Raw genomic sequence first — 26,056 nt, 5'->3', positions numbered from 1 at the left:
CAGTCTGATATCAGTATTGACCATCTGTGATGTCCATGTGTAGAGTCTTCTCTTGTGTTTTTGGAAGAGGATGTTTGTTATGACCAGTGTGTTTTCTTGGCAAAACTGTTTGCCTTTGCCCTGCTTTATTTTGTAATCCAAGGCCAAATTTGCCTGTTACTCCAGGTGTTTCTTGACTTCCTACTTTTGAATTCCAGTCCCCTATAATGAAAAGGATATCTTTTTGCGTGTTAGTTCTAGAAGGTCTTGTAGGTCTTCATAGTACTGTTCAACTTCAGCTTCTTCAGTGTTACTGATTGGGGCATAGACTTGTATTACTGTATTATTGAATGGTTTGCCTTGGAAACCAACAGAGATTTCTGTCATTTTGAGACTGCATCCAAGAACTGCATTTTGGACTCTCTTGCTGACTATGAAAGCTACTCCATTTCTTCTAACGGATTCTTGCCCACAGTAATAGATATAATGGTCATCTGAGTTAAATTCACCTATTCCTATCCATTTTAGTTCACTGTTTCCGAAAATATTGATATTCATTCTTGCCATCTCCTGTTTGACCACTTCCAATTTACCTTGATTCATGGACCTAACATTCCAGGTTTCTATGTATTATTGTTCTTAGAGCATCAGATTTTTTACTCCACCACCAGTCACATCAACAACTGGGTGTTTTTTTTGCTTTGGGTCCGTCTCTTCATTCTTTCTGGAGTTATCTCTCCACTCATCTCCAGTAGCATACTGGGCAAATACCAACCTGGGAGTTCATCTTTCAGTGGGTATGCCTAGATGACTCATTCTGTGTGTGTGTGAATTTTGCAGGGGAGGGTTGAGGAGAGGAACAATAAGCCACTTTCTTTAAATATTACCTTTTAAACAGTACACTTCTTTGAACAGGTTTAGGTTTTTATTTCCTGCCTAGAATAGCTGGATGTCTGACTCCCAAAGCAGAGATTAAGCTTTTCTCTTTCACTTCTAGACTAGTTGAACTCTTTTTTTGTTTGGCTGCAAAGTTCATTCTTGTGCAATTAAAGGAATTTTAATCTTGACATTTGAAAATGTAAATGAAATTAAGTCTCTAATTCATGTTTTTGTTCTTACAGTCAAAAAAAATTCAATCCCAGCTGAAGGAGCTTCGTTATGGGAAGAAGGATTTATTATTTAAGGTAAGCATCTTTCTCCCTACTTCCTCCAACTGGCTGGTTCAATACCTAAACTATAATACTATTTAGCTTAAATTTAATTTCCAGGTTTTCACAGGAATTAGTGTTATATTTGACTGAATTGAAGGTGCTTTCATTTTATTGCCTACTTAATTAATGGAGATAAATAGAGATATGGTTTCCTGGGTACATTCTTAATCAAAGGCAGACTTCATTTCAAGGTGTTTAAAGTCTCTTTGTAAACTTCAATTACTGTAATTCAACATTGAGGAATACTGCCTTTCAGAATGCTTTTACATCACAGTGAGCATATATTGAACAATTTTCGAGAGATCAGGTTCACTGGCGACCTACATTCTAGACTTTCAGAGATCTCTGCATTAGTCTCTTTATTATAATCTTTATATTTAATCAAGGTTGATTGATTTTCATTATTTATACTTTCCTTTACAAGACTGTAGGTAGACATCTATCACAAACTATGGTTATGGTTAACTGACTAATGGCCTCCAAAATATATCCATTGCTAATCCCTAGAACCCGTGAATGTGATATTTTATGGCAAAAGAGACTTTACAGATGTCATTAAGTTAAGGATCTTGAGGTGGGAAGATTATCCTAAGTTATCTAGGTGTATACTGAGTATATTGCACAAGTTTTTAATAAGAGTAATACAGGATGGCTTAAGTGAAAAAAAAAAAACAAAAAGGATTATGTAACCTTTGGAGAAGTTGGAGGAGGAAAGACAATGCAAAGGATTTTCCCACATAGCCTCTGGGATAAACAGCCCTTTCAACACTGATGTTGCTCGTAAAATTCATTTCAAACTTCTGACTTTCCAAACTCTTAAGAGAATAAGTTGTGTTGTTTAAGTCACTGGGATCAAAGTAGTTTGTTATAGCAGCAAGAAGAAACTAATACAGATACTTCCTTTTATCTCCCTTGAGCAGAGAAGCTGAGCCTTTACTTGTGCTTGTAGTACACCTGCATTCCCAAATGCAGTAGAATAATAGAATATTAGGCTTTTCATACTAGGAATAATACTTTGTTTAATAACTAAATGTAAATTAATTTGTGTGTAATATCTGTTTTTCAAAAATGTTTCCACTACAGTGATCATTCCAATCTATCTTCAGGTTTAATTTGGATTAGAGTCATACAAAGGTGTTCCTATCATGAGAACCAATATTTATTAAATTCTTATTCCATGAAAGTCATGAATCTGGGAATATTTTACCATTCAGTCATTCATAAACATGCTTCCTGTAATTCCTTTAACCTCTTTTATAACAAAATGTTCTTTAGCACACCAAGGAAAATGTGAATTAATTCTCATTAATGCTCTCTGACTCTCAGCCCTCTGCTCATTGTATATGATAGATAAAAGAGGAAAATCCAAGGTATTAATGTTTTCCTGTGTACCATCAATCTTTCATACTGAGACTCACGCTCAGGGTATCTTGACTGTTACATTCAGCTCAGCTTTAGCTTTTTGCAGTCATCAACAACAAATAATTGAAATTGGGGTAAAAAAAAAACAACTGTGTGTGCATGTTCATATTTGCAAAGAAATGTCTAGTTGTTTGATTTGCTCAACATAATAAGATTAGGAATATAATAAAAAAATTCCAAGCTCCCTAGAGCTGGTAAGTTTGCGGTATTAGGCTGGGAGATTTATGTAAAGATAGAAGATCATATGAGGCTTTTTAAATTTTTTGAATATCAATTCTCAAATTGAAAAGTTAGAAAAGTTTGGAGAAAAGAATAGGAAGATCCAATAATTTTCCATGATTTACTTCTTTGTCGTATGACAGCTCTTCGGGCTTCCCTGGTGACTCAGATGGTAAAAAATCTGACTACAATGCAGGAGACCCAGGCTCAGTCCCTGGGTCAGAGAGACTCACTGGAGAAGGGAATGGCTACCCACTCCAGTATTCTTGCCTGGAGAATGCCATGAACAGAGGAGCCTGGCAGGTTACAGTCCATAGGGTTGCAAAGAGTTAGGCATGACTGAGTGACTAACAAATTCACTTTTTTCAAATATAGATTAGTAATTTATCAACTTTCAGAAATTACCCAAATCAGGATTTGTTGAAAATGTGAGACATTATTTGTAAGCCTTGTTATTTTATGTCAATTTGAGAAGAACACTTATACATGAAATCAGGTGAATTGCATATGAATAGACCATGAAGTTGCATAAATTAGAATGTCATCTCATATTCCCTTCCCAAACAATTTAATCTCTAGATTTTTATTACATCCAATAGCAGGAGGTCTAGAAGCATGGCAATTTTTTAGCTAAATTAACTTATTTAGTAGATAAACTATGTCAGCAAGGACCCGGACTTGTTTGTCTGTATTTCAGACTTTTTCATATCATGATAACTGATTTGTTCTAAACTTTAATTCCTCATTGTACAATGATAGTGTCTAAAGATCTATGTAACTGTGTACAGAGTCAAAGAAAAGAGTGTGGGGAAACGTTTGTCCTTAAGTGTCATAATTTTTATATAGGAAGTACATTTTTAAGAAGTCTTCCCAAACTCGGGTGTTCATCTATGTATAAAAGTGAGACTTCAGTGTTTTCAACTTCTAGTGTGAAAAGTTGCTTCTTTTAGAAGTAAAGAAACCTAATTGTTAATGGAAAACCACCCAGACAATTTCTGCTATAATGTACTCATTCACTCATCTCGAGACAGCTTACATTTATATCATCTCATTTGCTTACTTTTGTATCAACAGTGCACATTTTAGGTATTGTATAACCATGTTAATTGAATGAATGGAAACATACATACATATGTACATGCACATGAGTATGTAGGCCAGGGCAGTAGATAGTAGAAACATTATAATTTTGTGACCAGAATCTATCTATGCACTTGTTCAAATGAGTCCACAAAATATTTTTGGTAATAACTTGCTGAATCTTGAGATAAGTAGTAGAATATTTTATTTCCCTGAAAGTAGTTTCCTGAGCATCTATTCAATTTTGAATAGATTTGATGGTTTTTAGTGAAGATAGTATTTGAAGGAGCAGTGCTTACCACTAAAGCACATGAATTTTATCTTAAAAATAATGGACTGTGCGGACAGTTGCAAGGCAGCTTGATAAATTCAGTGTCCTTATTAATGTTTGAGGGCTGACTTCTGACTGAGGCAGGCAGCCAGAAGCAGTAAACATTCTATTCTAAGGAAAGAAGTGAGGATCTGCAGATTATTTGCCCAGGACTTGAGTACTTTTTATCCTCCTTAATTCAGTTTGGAGTTGACATTCTCTGGAATACCTATGCTCCATTGTGCTATTCTGTTTTACTTTTACATATAGCTATTTTTTAAATTTCTATAGTATTATTTTCTCATTATAGAAAATGTCAAAACATGTCTAAATGTATAAGGCCAAACAAACAAATAAAAGCCCAAAACATTTAAAACCCATCACTTGGAACATACTCAATATTTTGAAATTTTTATTTAAATAAATAAATATTATTTTAAGAAAGAATTTTTTTTTAAGTAGCCCAAACCAAAGGTGCTGTGTAATTTATATTCAATTTCTATATGTACTATAGGGTTTATAAAATATTTAACAATTATTTTATTTTTCACTTTTTCTAACTTAGTATTCATATCCTATATTATTTTTGTATCACTATTTAGTTCCTTTTGTATTAGGCATATCTGCTTTGTGATTAATATATGTATCTGTTAATAATCATAATATGTACATTTTATACATTCTGCTTTTTTACATAATTTATGAAGGTATCTTTTATTTACAAAACAGAAACACACTCACAGACTTACAGAACACACTTAAGGTTACAGGGTGGAAGAGGAGGGAGGGAAGAGATGGGGAGTTTGGAACTGACAGGCACACGCTGCTATATTTCAAATGGATAACTGACAAGGACCTTCTGTTGGTTATAGCACAGGGAACTCTGTTCAATATTATTTAACAACCTAAATGGGAAAAGAATTTGAAGAACAATAGATACATGTATATATATAACTGAATTACTTTGATGTATACCTGAAACTAACACAACATTGTTAATCAACTAACACAAAATGAAAAGTTTTAAAACTGTGTATTATGACAAAAATTGTGTATTATTACAATTTTAATTTATGCTTTGATGAAAAATGTTTTCTTATTTTTAACTTGAGGTATAGTTTTTATTGAACACGTATCCAACTATAAAGTAATTCACTAAAGTTATTGAAAAATTGTAATGTTATTGATACCTGATACACATTATTTTTGGATTTGGATTTTTAACTTGAATGGAGGGTAGCTGACAAAAATAATCACATATATTTAAAGGATACAACATGATTTGATACACATATACAGTGTGGGATGATTATCAAGATTAAAATAACTAACATCCCTCACCTCACATAGTTAACTGTTTTTCTGTATGTATAAGAGAGTGATTTAGATCTACTCTCAGCAGTTCTGAATGATACAATACCCCATTGTTAACTATAGTTCCCTATCCCATCAATGTATTAAGAAAAAAATGTGTTTAATTAAGGCTTTTTTGGACATATCCAGAGAACTGGGCATTCTCATTAAGGAAACAAGAATAAATGAAAGAGGCTTCTGGTGGCACAGACAGTAAAGAATCCACCTGCAATGCGAGATACTCAGGTCGGATCCGTGGGTCGGGAAGATCTCCTGGAGAAGGGAATAACTGCTCCCTCCCGTATTCTTGCCTGGAGAATCCCATGGACAGAGGAGCCTGGTGGACTACAGTCCGTGGGTTCGCAAAGAGTTGAACACAACTGAATGACTTAACACTTAAGTAAATATATTGGTCTGCTGAGGCTGACATAAAAAGTAACTTAAGTTAGTGGCTTAAGAACAAAAATTTATTTTCTCACTTTCTAAAGGCTGGGAAATCTGGGATAAGTCTGACAGGTTTCCATTAGAAACCTGTGTCCTTACATGGAGGAGAGCTAACGAGCTCTCTGATGTCTCTCCTTACAAGGACACTCATCCTACAATATCAGGGTCCCACCCATATGACCTCATTTAACCTTAATGACCTCCTTATAGGTCCAGTCTTCAAGTACAGTCACATTGAGGGTTAGGCTTTCAACATGAGTTTAGGGGAGACAGTTCAGTTCATTGCAGTGATTAAGTTATACATACAATAAAGCAGTAACAAACCTTGAGAAATTATAAAATGAAAATTACTGTTTTAATTTGCCATAAAAATGATTGCTGGGAAATTTAAACATTTACTTTGAAATGTAATCCATTTAATTTCATTTATCAATACTTACTTTTTATTGTTGTTATTTGGGTCATTTCAAAACAGTTTACATTAATGTTTCCTCAGTTCAGTTCAGTTCAGTCTCTTAGTCATGTCCCGCAGCACACTAGGCCTCCCTGTCCATCACCAGCTCCTGGAGTCCACCCAAACCCATGTCCGTTGAGTCGGTGATGCCATCCATTCAAGCCTCAAAATAAGTCTATGATCACTCAGGGTATGTGACACTATCACCTTAATCATGTATCAGAAAAACAAGACCAAGAGAAGGTAAAAGACTTGTCTGAAATAATAGAACTAGTAAGTGGCAGAGTGTTATTCTAATCTAAGTCCTGTGACTCCACTATGTCACATTTTTCACAGTTATATTTCTACTTTGATTCTTGTGGGGATTTATAGATTATACTTTTCAGAACTATTTTCTACTGTACTCAAAAATTAAAAGGGCACATAGAAAACAGACTTGTGAACACAGTGGGGGAAGGAGAGGATGGTACAAATTTAAGAAAGTAGCATTGACATATATAAACTAAATATATATATCAGATCAGATCAGATCAGTCACTCAGTCGTGTCTGACTCTTTGCGACCCATGAATCGCAGCACACCAGGCCTCCCTGTCCATCACCAACTCCCGGAGTTCACTCAGACGCACAGCCATCGAGTCAGTGATGCCATCCAGCCATCTCATCCTCTGTCGTCCCCTTCTCCTCCTGCCCCCAATCCCTTCCAGCATCACAGTCTTTTCCAATGAGTCAACTCTTCGCATGAGGTGGCCAAAGTACTGGAGTTTCAGCTTTAGCATCATTCCTTCCAAAGAAATCCCAGGGCTGATCTCCTTCAGAATGGACTGGTTGGATCTCCTTACAGTCCAAGGGACTCTCAAGAGTCTTCTCCAACACCACAGTTCAAAAGCACCAATTCTTCAGTGCTCAGCCTTCTTCACAGTCCAACTCTCACATCCATACATGACAACAGGAAAAACCATAGCCTTGACTAGACGAACCTTTGTTGGCAAAGTAATGTCTCTGCTTTTGAATATGCTATCTAGGTTGGTCATAACTTTCCTTCCAAGGAGTAAATGTCTTAAATATATACATAGACATATATAAAATAAATAAATAGTGGGAAGTTGCTGTATAATGCAAGGAGCCTAGCCTGGCACTCTGTGAACTGGAGGGGTGGTATGTGAGGTAGGGGGGCTCAAAAGGAAGGAGATATATATATATATATATAATTATGACCAGTTTGCTTTATTGCAAGACAGAAACCAACACAACATTGTAAAGCAATTACCCTCCAATTAAAAAATATTTTAAATTTAAAAAGTATTAAAAGGGCAAATATGCATAGATGGAAATATAACTTGTCCACATAAAAATAATCTGTCAGAAACTAATATTCAATGCATTTGCTTGAAAATATAATGATTTTTATTACAAAAATAAGATGTTTTCAGTTTAGAATTGGCAGTTGCTTAAAACAGAAGATTCTTTTCTAACTCCCTATATTCGTATTATCTACTCTACTAGTTTTTAAAACTACAGTATTGTTTTAAAAGTATGTTCTGTGGTTAAAAAAGGAGAAATTTAATTGACCTTGCCCAAATCAACCCAACTTTTCAGACTTGCTCCTCCCCCATGCTTTAAAACATAAAGCCAACTAGCCTGACTTATTTTCTTATTGTTCACCAGATAATGGAATATATATGCATGTTTAAATGTTTTAAATATATGCATGTTTCTTAGCAGAAGTCATATCAAATTTAAGTCTACTAAACTTTAATTTTTCTCCAAAAATTATATTCCAAATACTGAAAGTCACTAAAAGTGCAGGACTTTAAAAGAAGCCAAATGCAGAACTTTATAAAGTGACTTATCTGTGATTACAGAACTTCAGTCTAAGTTCCAGACTTCATGTTCATTCAGTCCTCTAAAATTATTGGTTGATAACGCATTATCTGTCAGGCACTGAGCAAAGTGGGTTTTTTCCATTTGACCAAGATTCCTTCACACTTCAAAGGGATTTAAAGTCAGTGGATGAATTTCAGGACGATATTGATTCCTCAGAATTTTTTCATAATTCTTATAGATTTGCATATGGCATTTTTCTTGGAGAGGAGCTTATATAATTTATTAGATTATCAAATGATCTATACATATCCAAAAGTTAACAGTTTAGGAATCATTGCTTCACATCCTGGCCCTCACCTTCTACCACATTAAGCATGTTTAGGCAGTGATAAGCAGAGCCATCTCTGGCTGTTATTGAGAATATTGTGCTTATTCCAAGTTTCTGTGTTTTCTTTCTTTGTTCACTTATTAGAAAACTCAGGTGTGTTCTAGGACTGCCAGGTTGATGATTCTGTTAGAAATTATTTTTATAAAATGTCTGTAACTTTAAATAACATTTTTAAATTTTACCACTTTAATCACATTTTATCATTAATTCATAATTTGAAAAAAAAAGTTATGGCCTATCACATAGGAAAATAAAACACGTTAAGTGACTTAAGCCAGGTATTGTAAATGCATTTTAAAAAAGTGAATCTCTGTGTGTGTCCCCACCCCATACCCTGTGCCTGCCTATCTTTTACCTTGCTAATGATTCATGGGGTTCTTTTCCATTGAGCTTAGATCTAGTCTGGGCATCATTCTCATTCCAAGCAACTCCTAAATGTTGGTCACAGTTGGTATCTATCTGCCATCCCTGAATGAGCTCTAACTATTTTGCATGTAGCCAGTCTCTAGTTTCTAGAAAGAGACTCTGCAGTATTTGCTCACTATTTCCCTACCATTGTAGCAAATAACAACCATTACACGTTGCAAAGTCTTTGTACAGAAAAGGTCTAAAGGCTAAGGAATTTAGGGAATAAGTGAAAGTGGAGTCCCTCAGTCGTGTCCGACTCTTTGCAACCTCATGGACCTACCAGGCTCCGCGGCCCATGGAATTTTCCAGGCAAGAATACTGGAGTGGGCTGCCATTTCTTTCTCCAGGGGATCTTTGCAACCCAGGGATTGAAGCCGGGTCTCCTGCATTGCAGATAGATGCTTTACCATCTGAGCCACTGGGGAAGCCCACTTAGGGAATAAGGCATAAGTGTGAATCTTTCTGCAAAAAATCTAAGTGAGTACAATGAACTTTAGACCCGCCCTAGGACATTTCTTCTTGGGTCTAAGATACTAGAATGAGCCTTGAACTGCTGACCTTTGCTACCCCTTCTTCTTCTATCCATAATTTTCCATATATGTCTGGGTTTATCAAACTGTCCTCCCACTGTGAGTGGCCCTCAGTCTTTGCTAGGTTCAGCTGACTTGGCACAGGTACCTGCTTGGATCATATATAGAACAGTGGCATCATGAGACCTTTGGAAAAAATCACCTTTTTCTGTGGCACTTGACAGGGAGACTGCTATTTCCGTTCTAGGCACAACAGCCAGCAATTGCTGCACTCCTTTCTTTAGGTCCTAAATGCTTCTATTTTAAGTACATTTAAACTTTTTTTTTTTTTTCAGTGAGAGACATCAGTTTCTTCTGAGTAGTCTAAAAGTTCAACCTGTACTTCTGATCAGAAGTTGTCTTAAGTTCTGAAATTATAGATTAGCAATTATAACCTTTCATAGAGTCAATATAAGCATTAGGCGTACTGCTCAGGGACGTGTGCCATCCCCAGATAGCTTTTCATCTCTAATTAAAATAGAAAGCAATTGCAATACTATCTCTGTGCTAAACATAATTCTTTATTTTGAATATAAAATGAAAAGAACAATGAAGAAAACACACAGCAATTTCATGCATCATACAGTTTTTAAATGCCTTGTTTTCTATATCCTTTATCTTAACAGTGAAGCCAACCATAATTTTAGAAAACAAGGGCAGATTTTTGTTCTCCTTTGAGTACTTCTTTTGGTAAGACATTTAGATGTTTTCCTTTGTCTTGGCAGGAGACATTTAAGAAGCATATTTGTGAACCTAACTTTTCATTCCATTTCATTTCATTTTATTGCTGTTGCTCAGTTACTAGGATGTTTCTTAAACTACACATAATAAAAAAGGAGAAAGCAGTTACCTCTGAAGGTAATTGAATGGAAAGCTGCTGCAACAGAAACAATTTAGAATAATTTTAAATAGGAAAATTCTCCATAAACTTCATAGTTTATAAAAAGGAATATGCTGCTTATGAAGGCAAGAGCAGAATCTGTTAGTAGTGCATCCTGGGAGTCTTCTTCTGTATCTTCTTCCCTACTATTGTCATTCTAACTTAACAAACCCCATTTGAAAAACATATCAGATTAACTTGTTACATACATTTTCAACAATATAGGCATTGAAACATGTAAAATATCATGTATGAAATGAGTTGCCAGTCCAGGTTCGATGCACGATACTGGATGCTTGGGGCTGGTGCACTGGGACGACCCAGAGGGATGGAATGGGGAGGGAGGAGTGAGGAGGGTTCAGAATGGGGAACACATGTATACCTGTGGCGGATTCATTTTGATATTTGGCAAAACTAATACAGTTATGTAAAGTTTAAAAATAAAATAAAATTAAAAAAAAAAACAAAAACAAAAAAAACAACATTTAACTCTCAAAGCTTAAAAAAAAAAAAAAAAAAAAAACCTTCACATTAGAAGGATCCTGTAGCACACCAAACTCCAGTTCTTGCACAGTATTGGCTATTATCCCTAATATAATGATTCCCTGGTGGCTCAGTGGTAAAGAATCCACCTGCAATGGAGAAGACAAGGGTTCGAGCCCTGGGTTGGGACAATCTCCTGGAGGAGGAAATGGCCACCCACTCTAATATTCTTGTCTGGAAGAATTCCACGGACAGAGGAGTCTGGTTGGCTATAGTCCATGAGGTCACAAAGAGTCAGACACGACTGAGCACACACACACCCCTAAAGGCATTGACTCTGGTTGTAAATGTCCAGCGATTAAGGTTCACAACATTCCAAAGCAGGCGTTTTCCTTCTTACAGAATTCTGATTATCGAAGAATCCCCTTCTCACACTCCAGTGTATTTTGTTTATATACCTGATTCCCACAGAGATGCCAAGCTCATTCTTAAAAGTTATGTATTTTTCCCCCACAGTCTCCTCTTGTGGTTTCTTCCTTATTCTTTGTCTCTATTTGCCCTTTCTATTCTTCATGCCCTCACCACTAAGACGCCTTCAGAAGGAGAATTTCATTATATGATGTAATTGTTTCTCAGTCTGAAAAATATTTGTGGTTTCTTAACCAAGAGTAGAACTCGGTTTACTGCTAGTGATGAAATAACCTGGGGAGGTGAAGTGGGTGCATTATTTGAGTAGGCAATGAAACTCATTTCAATGCTCAGAATTCATGCTCCTTAAGCCAAAGCCACCATTTACAGTCACTAGCACACGTTTTTCAGTTTTCTTCCCAATCTCTTCCTTTTTTCTTATTGAGGCAGACTTGACAAATGACAGTGTGTTGGTTTCAGGAGTACAACATAGTGATCTGATATTTGTATATGCCACAAAGTGATCAGCAGAGTAAGTCTAGAATATATCCATCACCATAAATAATTGCAGTTGTGTGTGTGATAAGATCCTTTAAGGAAGATTTATTCTCTTAACAACTTTTAAATATCCAATTCAGTCTTACTAACTATAGTCACCATGCTGTGCATGGCAACCCCATGACTTTTATGACTGGGAGTGTACCATTTGGCTCCCTTTACCTATTTCATCCACCTCCCATCCACTGCCTCCAGCAACCACCAATAATCTTCTCTTTTGTGAAATCATGATTAGCATATCCTCCCATCCTGCCCCAACCATTGCTACTCCACTCCTCTAGAAGTAGAGTATGAAGAATCCCTGAGGCTGGAAAAATCCATATGGGATATATTATATATGTGTAGAAACTCTATGATTATGTAATATTTGGGGTGAAATCTTTTAGCTTATTCAGTGCTTCTTGCAGCAAGTTAGATAAAACTTGGCACAATTAAGAAACACTTACTGTGGGGCCTAAGAGTGCTTTGCAGGCTACAAGAGAAAGAGAAAACAGCACAGCTAAGACTAGTTTACAACTTTGACCAATCTATGTGTAAAAAGTCTTATGTCAACCCTAAGCATCATCTACTGAATATTTATTTTGTGTATTTCTTCTTCCTTAGTGAATGTAGCTTGATGTGACAAAAATAGTACGTGCTTGCAGTCAGGGGATCTGTGTTCTTTATTATTTCTTTCCCTTGAAAGTGAAAGTCGCTCAGTTGTGTCCGACTCTTTGCGACTCCATGGAATATACAGTCCATGGAATTCTGCAGGCCAGAATACTGGAGTGGGTAGCCTTTCCTTTCTCCAGGGAATCTTCTCAACCCAGGGATTGAAGCCAGATCTCCCACGTTGCAGGCAGATTCTTTACCAGCTGAGCCACAAGGGAAGCCCAAGAATACTGGAGTGGGTAGCTTATCCTCAAACTGGGGTCTCCTGCATTGCAGGCGAATTCTTTACCAACTTAACTATCAGGGAAGCATCTTTCTCTTACCTGGAAATTAAGGTTAATTGGTCACATAGCCTTGTTGGGTATCAATTCTGTCAGTAAACTGTGGATAAGTTTAATACACACAGTTCAAAGGTATTTAATAGGATCAAATGAGATTGTATATCAAATTAATTCTGTAAAATATCTTATAACCATTCCATTATCAATGAATTGTTTTTGTCTTTTATTTCCAGAGGGAAATATATTTTTTTTAGATAATACCAGATCACTTTTTCAGAGTCTAAACAACTATTGTTCTTAGTCGCATTCAAGAATTATGTCATAACTTTTCAACTCAAACCTTCATGCTTTGTAGTCCCCAGCATATATAAAACTTTATGATACAGGGTTGTTTGGGAAGCCTGGAGAAGAACAGTTAGTTCATTTTCTTGATTTTAGGCAAATGTGTGTGTATATACACACATACAGACACATACACATATATACAAAGGCAAAAGGATCTTCAGAACATTCTAGAGAGATCTCATATTTTTAAAGTATTTATATAGCAATGAAATACTAAAGGAATAAAGCTTTTTAGAAATGAAATTGTTGGGATACATTTTTTTCCTAATAAAGTTTTACATAAGTTTCTTTATTTTTAAAAAATGGATGTAGAGACCAAGAGCTAGATGCAATTTCTTAATATAATCACACTTGACCATTGTTTGGAACAGAGATGGGAAAGATGATAGCCTTCTTCTTTCCAACTGCCTTTAACATATTGTTTATGGGAATAATAAATGGAGATCATCTCTACTCTAATCTCATTAGTTAGTTATGTAAGAAGCCTTTGCTTTAAATAATTTGGTTTCTTGCTTGGTTTTTATCTTGGGCAAATTTGATATGCTGATATACTGATAATTTATTCATTAAAATCTATAAAATCTTCTAAAATAATAATACTGAATTTAGTCCTCTGTCTTTTTCTTTTTGTTTCAAGTTGAGCAGAAACTGTGTTAACTCATTATTATACCACTCCCCCTTTCTTCATGTGTTGAATTTGCTCTTATTTTAGGTGCATTGTGGATAACTGTGATCTTATATGTAATATTTTCACTTATCTGAGCCCTTTTATTTGCATAATGCTTGGATTTTAATGTTAATCTGTAAGAGTTTGGTAGTAATCAAACACAGTCTTATAGACTGCCTATTCAATTATGGTTATTTTAAAAATGATACTCAGCTTTACTGAATGAGGATGGTCTGTTGGTATTTCATAAATTTTAACATAATGCAGGGACCACCCATATGTCTTGTTAAAAGGATATTCTGAGTCCATAGGCCTGGGATGGGGCTTGAAATTCTGCATTTCAAGCAGGACCTTAGGCAGTGCTGACTCTATTGGTCTATGAGGCCCTAGGGCATTTAACTAATCTGATGTTAAAGGGTTTTACTTTTCTTTTTCTTAATTTAAAAATTCTTTAGACATTGCGTTACAGAATGAAGGAGCATTTGAAATGAGATGATCTGAGTTCCCTTTCAGACTTTTCAGTTAACTTACAAATGTTTCTTTTGTATATGGACCTTGGAAAGCAGGTATTTTCATTTGTTATTTAACATCTGCCCTCCTCCCCCTGCCCTCCTTTTCACTGATCATAGCTGACATTTTGTAGCAGACATAGGAGAAACAAAACTGACTGGACTCCCTCAGTAAAGGAGATAGGCTAGTTTATAATTAGTCTTAATACATTATGGTAAGTGCTTTTTTTTTTTTTTTTCCTGAAGTATGGTAAGTGCTTCCCCCGCCCCCAAAGCAAAATTAGTTTATTTGGGAGGTGAAAGGGATACCAGAAGGAGACTAGGGAAGTGAGTTAGGGAAGGAAAGAAGGTCAGTAAAGGGTCCATTAGCAAGGCATCCACAACTGAGAGTGAGACAGCTCCATGGGAAAAATATGAAAATGAGATCATACACTTTAGAATAATACTGCTTGTGGCATGCTGATTCCCAGGAGTCATAGGTCGGGGCCTGTTCCAAGGTGGTGGTAATTCTTCATCACTTCCCACTGGCCCTGAGCATGGCCAGAATGGCTTTTAGTGGTTGGGGATGGGGTGGAGGAAACCCCTCAGTCATAGATGCAGATACAGGCACTTATCCATGGTCTGGAGCACACTGAAAGATTGGCAAGTTTAACAGTGCAGTGACATAATATATTGTCATTAAATATGAAAAATAAGTAAGCCACGTGCATATTTATAAACAGAAAAAGTTGTCAAACAGCACAATACTATCATGCAGTGTCTGTAACCAGGCAAAAGCAAAAACTAGTTATGTCATTAGAATACATAGAATCTTATCTACCACTCTTGGAAGATAGGGCATGAGAGAGATCAGTAGATCAATTACTACATCAGGACCAGCATCATGGAAGAGTGATGTTGGGTTAGATCTTGAGGGCATTGCAACAAAGTCAACGCTTGACATTTACTCAGTAAATATTTTGAAATGAAGGAAATAGGAAAGGAGGGAAGATTCAGTAAATGAAGAATGCTATCCTTCTTGAGAAAACAGCATAACATACATTACTATTTAATAAGTTATCATAGGAACTTTTTGAAATATATGGTAAATGTGGAAAGAAGCTAGAAGAAATTGAGAAGACAAAATGATGCCAAATCATGAGGGGCATTAACGGGCATATTAATAATTTTGACCACATTAAAAGATGCTCAACATCACTAATTATTAGAGAAATGCAAGTCAAAACTACAATGAGGTATCTCCTCACAATGGTCAGAATGGCCATCATCAAAATCTCTTGTTGTTGTTCAGTTGCTAAAGTCATGTCTGACTCTTTGCAACCCCATTGAGTTCAAAAACAATGGAATATTACTCAGCCATAAAAAGAACAAAATAACTCCACTTTGATAGTTGTACTGAGTGAAGTAAGTCAGATACAGGAAGACCAATATCATAGGACATAATTATATGTGGAATCTTAAAAAAAGGATACAAACAAAGTCAGTTACAAAATAGAAGTAGAATCACAGATATAGAAAACAAATTTATGGTTACCAGGGGATAAGGATGGGGAGGGATAAATTGTGAGACTGGAATTGACATATACATACTGCTGCTGCTGCTGCTGCTAAGTCGCTTCAGTCGTGTCCGACTCTGTGCGACCCCATAGACAGCAGCCCACCAGGCTCCCCCGTCCCTGGGATTCTCCAGGCAAGAACACTGGAGTGGGTTGCCATTTCCTTCTCCAATGCATGAAAGTGAAAAGTGAAAGTGAAGTCGCTCAGTCGTATCTGACTATTATCGACCCCATGAACTGCAGGCCACCAGACTTCTCCATCCATGGGATTTTCCAGGCAAGAGTACTGGAGTGGGTTGCCATTGCCTTCTCACTTGAAACTAAGACATTGTAAATCAAATACACCCAATAATTTTTTTAAAGAAAATAATAATTTTGAGAGGAAAGTGTCAATAATTTTATGAATAGTTGCTTCTCTTTGTTAGTGGGAAAATTGGTCCATTTCCTGCTGGTTTGTATTTGGATATCAGCTTCCCTCTCGGATCTTTCAGATTCCTTCTCCTCCTCCCAGGGGCCTGGGCCATGGCTTATCTTTCCAGGCAATGAGGTATATGCCAACAGCAGCTTGACACTGAGTAGGTGCTTCTGACTGATCAGCAGGCCTATAGGTTCTGGTTCTGTTTTTGTTTTCTTTCTTTTTTTAAACTGGTTAATGACTTAAAAATGTCTTCTGACTTCAAAGTAGATATAAGACAAAAGGAGAGAAGAAAGAAGACTGATGATATAGAAGCACTATTCTCAGACAGCAGACCAAAAATAATATAAAAACCCACATTACAATCTAATATTTTCATATTTCTTTTTAATAAGCAATTTAATGAAAATGGAAACTGTATTGCTACTTAATGGGGTATGAAATTTTTCTCATTTAAAATTATCTACTAGGCTATGAAAAGAGAAGTAGAATAAAGTATTCTGGGTATTAAGGAAAAATGGGAGCACTTGGATCTGTCTTACCTATTTTAGGCATTTAGTAAGCCTGTATTTTATTCACAACTGTTCTTACTATCTTCATCTCCAACCCATATAAGAGACAGGATTATGCATCAGTTAGTAGCAGAGACTCTGGAATCAGGCTTCTGTGTCAATTTCAGTATGGATTTGAACAAGATAAGTAAACATATGTCCTTTTTTTTTCTCACCTGTAAAATGAGATTAATGATAGCTTCTATATAATACACTTATTTTGAGAATCTAATGATACAATAGTATCTGATACATGTTAAATGTGCAGTTAGTATTATCTATTATTGTTTAAAAAACAGGATCATTCTTTTGATTATAATATTGACAAACATGATTTTGTGATTCTAACACTAACTTAGGTAGAATCCAGACTTTCTACTGTTGAGTTGAATAACCTCATTGAGCTGTTTTTGCAGCTGTAAAATGGCAAAGTCATTACTACTCTGTAGAAGTGTTGGTTGTATAGATAATATATGTGAATCAGCAATTGCCTTCATCTTCCCTTCTAGTTTATTTTTTCTTAGTATATACAGACAGAAATATAAAATTTTTGCCCTCCCCTTTCATGTTGCTCATAGGCAAGCCTGAGAGAAGATTGAGAGGTACTGTTTTTTCCTCCATTTGCCAGTTAATTATTACTTTGGTTGTGTCCTGTTTGGCACTATTGTGAATAATGCTGCTATGAACTCTCAAACAGAAGTCTTTGGTGCACACATATTTCCATTGTTCATGAGTAAATTCTGAAGTAAGATAGGTCATATGCTATGTTTAATTTTGTGAGAAACTGCCAAATTTTTTCTAAATTGAATGTATAGTTGCATTCCTACCAGTAGAGTGTATCAATGTACTCTACTTCCCTGCCAATACTAGTTTGGTCAGTCTTTTAAATTTTACCTTTTCTAATCATGTATCTTCATCAAGCATAATAATTTATTATTTGCACTTCTCTAAGGTTAATGATATTGAATAATTTTCATATGCTTATTTTACATTTATATATCTTCTTTGAAATGTCTATTTAAATATTTTCTTTTTATAAAAGTGTTTTATTTGTGTATTGGATTGTTTTCTAATAACTGAGTATTAATAGTTATTTATATATTTATCCTAGGTAGAAGTTCTTTATCAGATGTGTATTTTGCAAGTGATGCCTCCCACTTTGTGGCTTGAATTTTCATTTTCCTAGCTGTGACTTTCATAGAAGGAAAAAAATGTCTTATTTTTTATTAAATCAGTTATAAATGTTCCTTTGATATTAAAACTTTTTTGTCTATCTAAGAAATATTTGCTTAATCCAGGGTCATAAAGTGTTGCCTCTTTTGGCAAGGTTTGTGTTTTCTTTTAGACATTTTATATTTTTCGGCCCTATACTTAAGTCTGTGGTCCACGTCATTGAGTTTTGCATAAAGTATGAGTTGGTGAATTGGGAGGACCTTTTCTTCTATATTGATATTCAGTTGTTTCAGTTTCACCATAATTTGTTTTAACATAGTGATGATTGAGCTGAAAACTGACCAATGATGGTAAGAAGCATACCCAGAGCAGTGCAGAAACACACCACTTCATTCATGGGTTTCTACATGGGAAGTCCACATACAACTCTCTTGATCAGGGGTATGTTACAACTCCTTGCTCTTACACTGCAGTGCAACACTTAGGTACTCTGAAACTAGACTGCACAAACAAGTTTGCCACTGACTACAGTGATTTTAGGCAACTTTTTTCTACTTCTGGGTCCAAATTTCTTCATCTGGAGCTCATTTCTTTCTTCAGTGCCTTATAAATGTTACCTCTTCTTACTCGCCTCTTCTTCCTTCATCTTTTCTTTCATTAACATATTGTTTCAATCAAGGAAAATGTTTTTTGCCCAATTCTCTTCTATACCTCTGTAATGTAGTGCTCTGAGCTCAGTTGTCCCATGCTAGGTTTTACTGTAATTATCTGTGTGTCTGTAACCTTTCTTTATAGAACTAAAAGCTCCTGTTTTTGTGAAAAGAATTCATCTAATACTGATTTATTCTAATTTATCTAATAAAAAAATTGCATGCTGCTATTCCTGCACTAATTACTTCACCTATATGCTATGGGCTAAAAAATAAAAAGGTACAGTTTTTCATTCAAAAATTCCACAAATAATAATAGCAATTACTATTTTAAATGTCCAGTACTGATCAATATGCTACTAACATACTTACATGACTATATATGATCTTTCCTTTAAGGCAGTGGTTTCCAAACTTATATGCCCCTTAGGATCATGTGAAAAAAATATTTTTAAGAAATTCCAAAGCCCCAGGCTTGACTCCATACCAATTAAATAAAATGTCTGGAAATGGGACAAAGTATATTTTTACACTTTCCAATTACCTTCAATAAACAGAGAAGTTTGGGAATCACTGCTTTAAGGCCAGTCCTTCATTATCAACCACAGATTTCAGAGGAAGTAATTGTGTGTCTCTAAGAAATTAAAGCATTCTGACTCCAGGACCCCATGCAGTCAAACGTTATGTTTTATGAACTGCAATTAAAATATGCATATATGATTATATATACACATACACATACTTATAAAGTAAGCATACGTCATATATAAAGACAGATTGGAAATATATGAAAATTGATATAGAGAGAAGAAACATTGGAAAACATCATATCACTTTTGAGGATGGTTGTTGATATTGTGGTTGGAGCATTTAAGAAACATTTTGAAGGTAAGTTGACATTTCACCTGAGTTTGGGAAGAGAAGTAGTTATGCAGGTATAAAATTGGAGAAGTTTCTTTGAGGGAAGATGTGGAAGCTTGGCTGCATGGTCTGAGGAATCAGAGAGCATGAAAAGTCTGAAATTGACAAATAATAAAAGGAGCTAGCAATAACCTGGAAAAAGCTGAGACATGGAATCAGAGCAGAAAGGTGTATCTAAGTGAGGTATTGGAGTACCTTGTATTCCAAGTTCAGGGGTTTAAACTTTACCACTTATTAGCTTTGCCGAATTTAATTGAAGATTAATGTGGATAGAGTCACCATTAATGCACATCATATGCTCATATCTACATTTATGCAATTTTGATTTTGAGCATATTGTAATTGACAGCAGTGAGTACCAATTCTTCTCTTTAAATCTTGCAAAGAAATCCTAAGTTATTTGCAGGCTGGCAACCACATTTCAGCCTTAATTGCCAGATGCCACTGGCACATTTCCCTGAATAGACTCCTATTTGCGAGTTCCAAAGATTAGCAGTATCACTGAATGTCAAAATGCATCCTCCCATGCTCCTCCCTGCTGTTTTCATAATAGGGAAACCTACAAGGAATGAAGCAGGTGATCTTACTTATCTAATTGGAACTCAGAAGCCTACAAGAATAAGCAGAGACATGTTTCCAACATGACTACACATTTATTTATAACTACATGGAAGAGTAATTGTAAAATTTTCCTTCTAAATGTTTTCTTCATATTAATATTCTTTGTGTTGGTTCAGACTTTCTTCATCTCTGCAGAGTCAGTGGCAGAGTTCCCTGACTTCAACGCTTTACTCCTTCAATGTTTCTTCCACATTGTCAAAAGAAGTGTTGTCGGTTTAAAATTTAAATTTGTCCATATTCCACTTCTGAATCCATCATTATTTGTCTAGCCATTATAGGATAAAGTCCAGCCTCCTTAGATGGTTTGCAAGGACCATCACTACCTATTACTTCAGTTCAGTTCAGTCACTCAGTCGTGTCTGACTCTTTGCGACCCCATGAGCTACAGCATGCCAGGCCTCCCTGTCCAACACGAACTCCCAGAGCCTACCCAAACTCATGTCCATTTAATCAGTGATGCCATCGAACCATCTCATCCTCTGTCATCCCCTGCTCCTCCTGCCCTCAATTGTTCCCATCATCAGGGTCTTTTCAAATGAGTCAGCTCTTTGCATCAGGTGGCCAAAGTATTGGAGTTTCAGCTTCAACATCAGTCCTTCCAATGAATATTCAGGACTGATTTCCTTTAGAACTGACTGGTTGGATCTCAAGAGTCTTCTCCAACACCACAGTTCAAAAGCATCAATTCTTCGGTGCTCAGCTTTCTTCACAGTCCAACTCTCACATCCATACATGACTACTGGAAAAACCATAGCTTTGACTAGACGGACCTTTGTTGGCAAAGTAATGTCTCTGCTTTTCAATATGCTACCTAGGTTGGTCATAACTTTTCTTCCAAAGAGTAAGTGTCTTTTAATTTCATGGCTGCAGTCACCATCTGAAGTGATTTTGGAGCTCAAAAAAATAGTCTCTCACTGTTTCCACTATTTCCCCATTTATTTGCCATGAAGTGATGGGACCGGATGCTATGATCTTAGTTTTCTGAATGTTGAGCTTTAAGTCAACTTTTTCACTCTCCTCTTTCACTTTCATCAAGAGGCTCTTTAGTTCCTCTTCACTTTCTGCCATAAGGGTGGTGTCATCTGCATATCTGAGGTTATTGATATTTCTCCCAGCAATCTTGATTCCAGCTTGTGCTTCATCCAGCCCAGCATTTCTCATGATATACTCTGCATATAAGTTAAATAAGCAGGGTGACAATATACAGCCTTGACGTACTCCTTTTCCTATTTGGAACCAGTCTGTTGTTCCATGTCCAGTTCTAACTGTTGCTTCCTGACCTGCTATTTCTTCATTGACATCAAACCCTGAATCATGGAAGTTTTACATTTCTTGTAATTTTCCAAACCTTATGTCTGCTTTTCTTCAGATGTTTTTCTTTGTGTTTTCATCCTTTTTTGTTCCCTTTGTTAATTCTTAATTTTTAAAAGTTTTATTGAGACATATATAATATAGTATAAAACTAATCTATTTGATTTGAAATATTCAGGGGTTTCATTTTATTCACATACTTCTACAGCTATCACCAGAATCAAATTTTAAAACATTTTAATCAACACAAAAAGATATGTATGCCCATTAATAGTTACTGTATATTCTCCTTCACCCCTTGCCCATGGAAACTGCTAGTTAGATTTCTATCTGTAGATTTTCACATTTTGAACAAGTCATACAAATAGAATCATACAATACTTGGTATTTCGTACCTGGCTTCTTTGACTTTGTATGTTTTCAGGTTTCATTCATTTTGGAGTATAGCTAGTTATCAAATTATAGCCTTCCTCCTTTTTGATATTATGAATAATACTGAGTCAAATAGATTTGGTTCTTTTTCTTTTATCCAGTATGAAAATCTCTGTATTCTGGTTGAATGGTTTTATCCATTCACACTTAGTGTTATGTATATGTTTGAATTTAAGTGTGTGTCACCTTTCTTTTTATTTTGTGTGCCTTATGACTACTTTGTCATTGCTGTGCTTATTTTATTGTCTTCTTTTGTATAATGCAATATCTTCTAATGTAATAATTTAATTCCTTTTTATTAACTATATTTTTTGAGCTGTGTTTCTAATGCTTCTTCTAGGGCTTACAATACACCTCAAATTATCAGTATCTATTTTGGATTCATATTAACTATTTCCAGTGAAGGATAGAAAACTTACACCTATATAGCTTCATTTTCTCCACACACACTCTTCTCTATTATTTTTATTCATATTTTAACCATGTTTCTCTTTTGTCTTTAAAGAAGTTGAGAGAAGAAAGTAAAGCAATTAAAGAATTTAAGAATGCATTTTATTAGCCTTTTTATTTGAGATGTCAGCTTCTCTTTATTTTCACTATTCCTGTGAATTTAAGTTACCAAAGTTATCAATTTATTACTACAGTTCAGCTTTGTTTCCACTTCTCTTATATGCTATTATTGTCAAATATACTACATTTCTATTTGTTACATGAGCCAACAATGCAATTTATGTATCTATATATCTATACCTATATGTATATGTATATGTATATGTATATGTATATGTATATGTATATTCCTCTCTTTTGGGCTTCCCTGGTAGCTCAGATGGTAAAAATCTCCCTGCCTAAAATGCAGGAGACTCAGGTTCAATCTCTGGGTCAGCAAATGTCCTAGAGAAGGAAATGGAAACCCACTCCAGTATTCTTGCCTGGAGAATTTCATGGATAGAGGAGCCTGGCTGGCTACTGTTTGTGGGATCACAAAGAGTTGGACATGACTGAGCTACTAACACACACACATTAAATATACACATATGTGTGTGTGTGTATAATGTATATATGTTTGTTTGTGTGTATGTATATTAGTTTCCTCTGCTATTGGAAATAGCAGATAGCAAATAATATTGGAAAGTAGAGCATTTATATGAAACTTTTCCTAAACTGATATGGAATAATGTGAAAAAGCAGTTGCCTTAGGACACATCTTGCCAATGGATGTACAAAATGAGTTAAGATAAAACATTCACATTTATTTCAGTTTGGAAAACCAGATACTAATGTAGTATCTTTCATAAAAGTAAAGTGGCATAGAGTGAGATTCTGAAAAACAAGGGATACCTGTATAGTTTATGCGATTGTTTATAATTAGTTAAAAGAAGAAAAAAGATGGAAATATACTCTTTTATAATCACTAATTACCTTTTCCCGTGTGTATTTGAATCTTTCATCAGTTGCTTTAGGTCTAAAAAAACGAAGTTGAGGGTTTCAGACCTACTAGCTCAAATAAAGAATTCTTCAAATTCTTTTTTCTTTCCCTTTATCTAGGAATATTCATATTTTATCTTCCTTTTTGAAAGATAGGTTTACTGTGTATAAGATTCTTGGGTGGCTTTTTCTCCTTCACTCTTGGATACATCATCACACTGTCTTCTGGTCTTCATTGTTTCTTAATATGGTGTTGAGCTCACTCGTGATTTTTTTCCATTGAGTTATTGTACTTTTGACTCCATAACTTTCATTTTATTCTTTTGAATAATTCCAGTCTCATAATTGCTGTTTTTATTTGATAAGACATTGTTATCATATCTTCATTTAATTATTTAAGCATTGTTTCCTTTATTTCTTCTAACATGTTTTATAATAACTCTTTTGAATTCTTCATCTTGTGCCCACTGTCTGGGCTGCCTCAAAGACAATTCCTATTGCCTTTTTGAAACCTGTGTATGAGATATACATTCTTTTTTATTTGCATGTTGTACAATTTTATTGTTGAAAATTGGATATTTTAGATAATATATTGTACTGAATCTCATTATTGATTCTCTGCCTCTCCTGAGACTTGCTGTTATTGTTTGCTTGTTCATTATTTCTTTATTTAGTGATTTCATTAAACTAAATCTATGAAGCCTATTTCTTCCTTCACTGTATAGCCTTGGATGGTCCTGCTCAGATTTTCCTTTCAGATTGATTACCCAGGAGCCCCTCCTGGTTTAGCATAATGAACTTGTTGGTTAAAGATGTTCACCCTTTACTGTTGAACCTTCAAAAGGTGTAAATAAGCTGAGTTCATAGCTTAAGGAATTTAAAAGTTTGACTCACTCATCCAGGAACTAGTACCTTGAAAGTTTCCTTTTTACTTCATCTGAATAGATCACTGCCTTTAGCATGGACATAGTCTTCCATTCTCCATATCATCAGTCTTGATTATGATTTATTCATTAACCTTGCTTCCTGGGAGTTGTCCTGGGTCAGAGGGGCTTGTAGTTTGTTTTTGTTTTTTTTTTTGGTGTGTGGTCAGAAGTTGTACCTAAGCCCTCTGTGCTGTTGAGACTTCTGCCCTTGGCTGATGACTCTGCTTGTGACTGAGGAAAACCTTCCAATCTGTCTATGCTTTTCTCTAACTGATCCTGAGTGAGTGAGCCCAGTACATGTGTATATAGTCTTGACACCTAGAATTGTGAGTAATCCCAAGAGGGTTCTTTCAGCCTGTCTCTTTCCCCAGTTTTCTTTGTGAAACTTCTGGCTGCTCTGTGGTTTCCTTTTTTCTTAGGAGTATCAGGAGGTCACCACTTTCTTTTTAAACCTTCCTTGTTTTCTACAATGACCTCAGGCATGAAATTATTTTAGCTCCCTTCTAAAATCAGCACTTCCAGGCATATTGCAGAGCTCATGATCTTTAAGGCCTGCTTCTCCCCTTGGGCAGAAACTGTGTACCACTGCACCTGGGCTGAAGGGGAAGACAACTGCCCATTTCTCCTGAGTGGCATGCTCTGCTAGTGGGCGTGACTGAGAACAGTTAGCGTCTGGTCCTCTTGGCTTGCTCCTCCCTGGGAAGAGCTTCGGCATTCTGAGCCGAGATGGGGGTTTGGGGAGGATCAAGCCCCAGCATTCTTTCTTTGTTATACTTAAAATAGAGCTTTTATCACCCAGTCCTACAGGCTGATGAGAAACACTGTTTGCCTGTTTCTGACTTAGCTTAGGGGAGAGGGAACTCTGTCTTCTTGGCTTTACTCTCCTAGACTAGCACACTTAAGAGTTCCCATCATACAGAGGTAGAGACTATTACAAGAGGGTGATTCAATTGCCATAGACCTAGTTATTGTGAACAAGATTTAGTCAGTTTTTAAAATATTCGTTTGTTAATTTTCTATACACCATTATTGACTTTAAATGGCTTTTTAAAGAATATTTTTCATCTGTCAAATGATTATTTCATTGAAGATGTCACAGGGCTTGTCACACTACCATTCTGGAAAACTTGGTCAATTTTTACTCATTTTTAAAACTAGAGCTCAGGTGTTATTTTCTCCTTAAAACCTTTCCTGAATCCCTAGGTTGAGGTATGGGGCCATTCTGTCTTCCTACATTATATTAAAAGTCTTTTTTTTTATGTTTGCATTCTCAAGTTCTAAGCTCCTCAGTTTTTTTCCTATTCATCTATCTCACCAACCCTTACTTAGCCTCCAAAATGCAATCAAGTTCCATACTCATTAGCACTGTCTCCTCTTTCTTGCCTCTCAGGTCTGGAGACACTCCTCTAGGCTTAATGAGCCATATAAATATATATGCATATGTATATTTCAGTGCTTACTAAATTACATTTAAATTATATATTTCTTTCACCTAAGTTAATATCTGTTAACTTTTCAATTACATTTTATTTTGTGTCTCTAGTAACTAGGTAAGCACCAAACACACCATAAATATTGATGAGCTAATCCAACATGCATTTTTTTTTAATTTTATTTTATTTTTAAA

At 35.6% G+C, this 26,056-nt stretch overlaps 1 protein-coding gene across 4 annotated transcripts in view; it reads left to right on the top strand.

Annotated features, from left to right (window-relative positions):
- LUZP2 (leucine zipper protein 2) overlaps positions 1–26,056 on the top strand; it is a 518,159-nt gene that overhangs the window by 400,187 nt on the left and 91,916 nt on the right. For all 4 annotated transcript variants that reach the window (XM_006064754.4, XM_044943452.2, XM_025286284.3 and 1 more), the window contains exon 7: positions 1,101–1,163. In XM_006064754.4, the coding sequence (XP_006064816.2) occupies positions 1,101–1,163 (63 nt within the window). The remainder of the gene's footprint in view (positions 1–1,100; positions 1,164–26,056) is intronic.

This window comes from Bubalus bubalis, chromosome 5, assembly GCF_019923935.1.
Source record: "Bubalus bubalis isolate 160015118507 breed Murrah chromosome 5, NDDB_SH_1, whole genome shotgun sequence".
NCBI lineage: Eukaryota > Metazoa > Chordata > Mammalia > Artiodactyla > Bovidae > Bubalus > Bubalus bubalis.
Note: the sequence above shows the minus strand (reverse complement) of the source record. Positions and strands in the feature narration are given on the sequence as shown.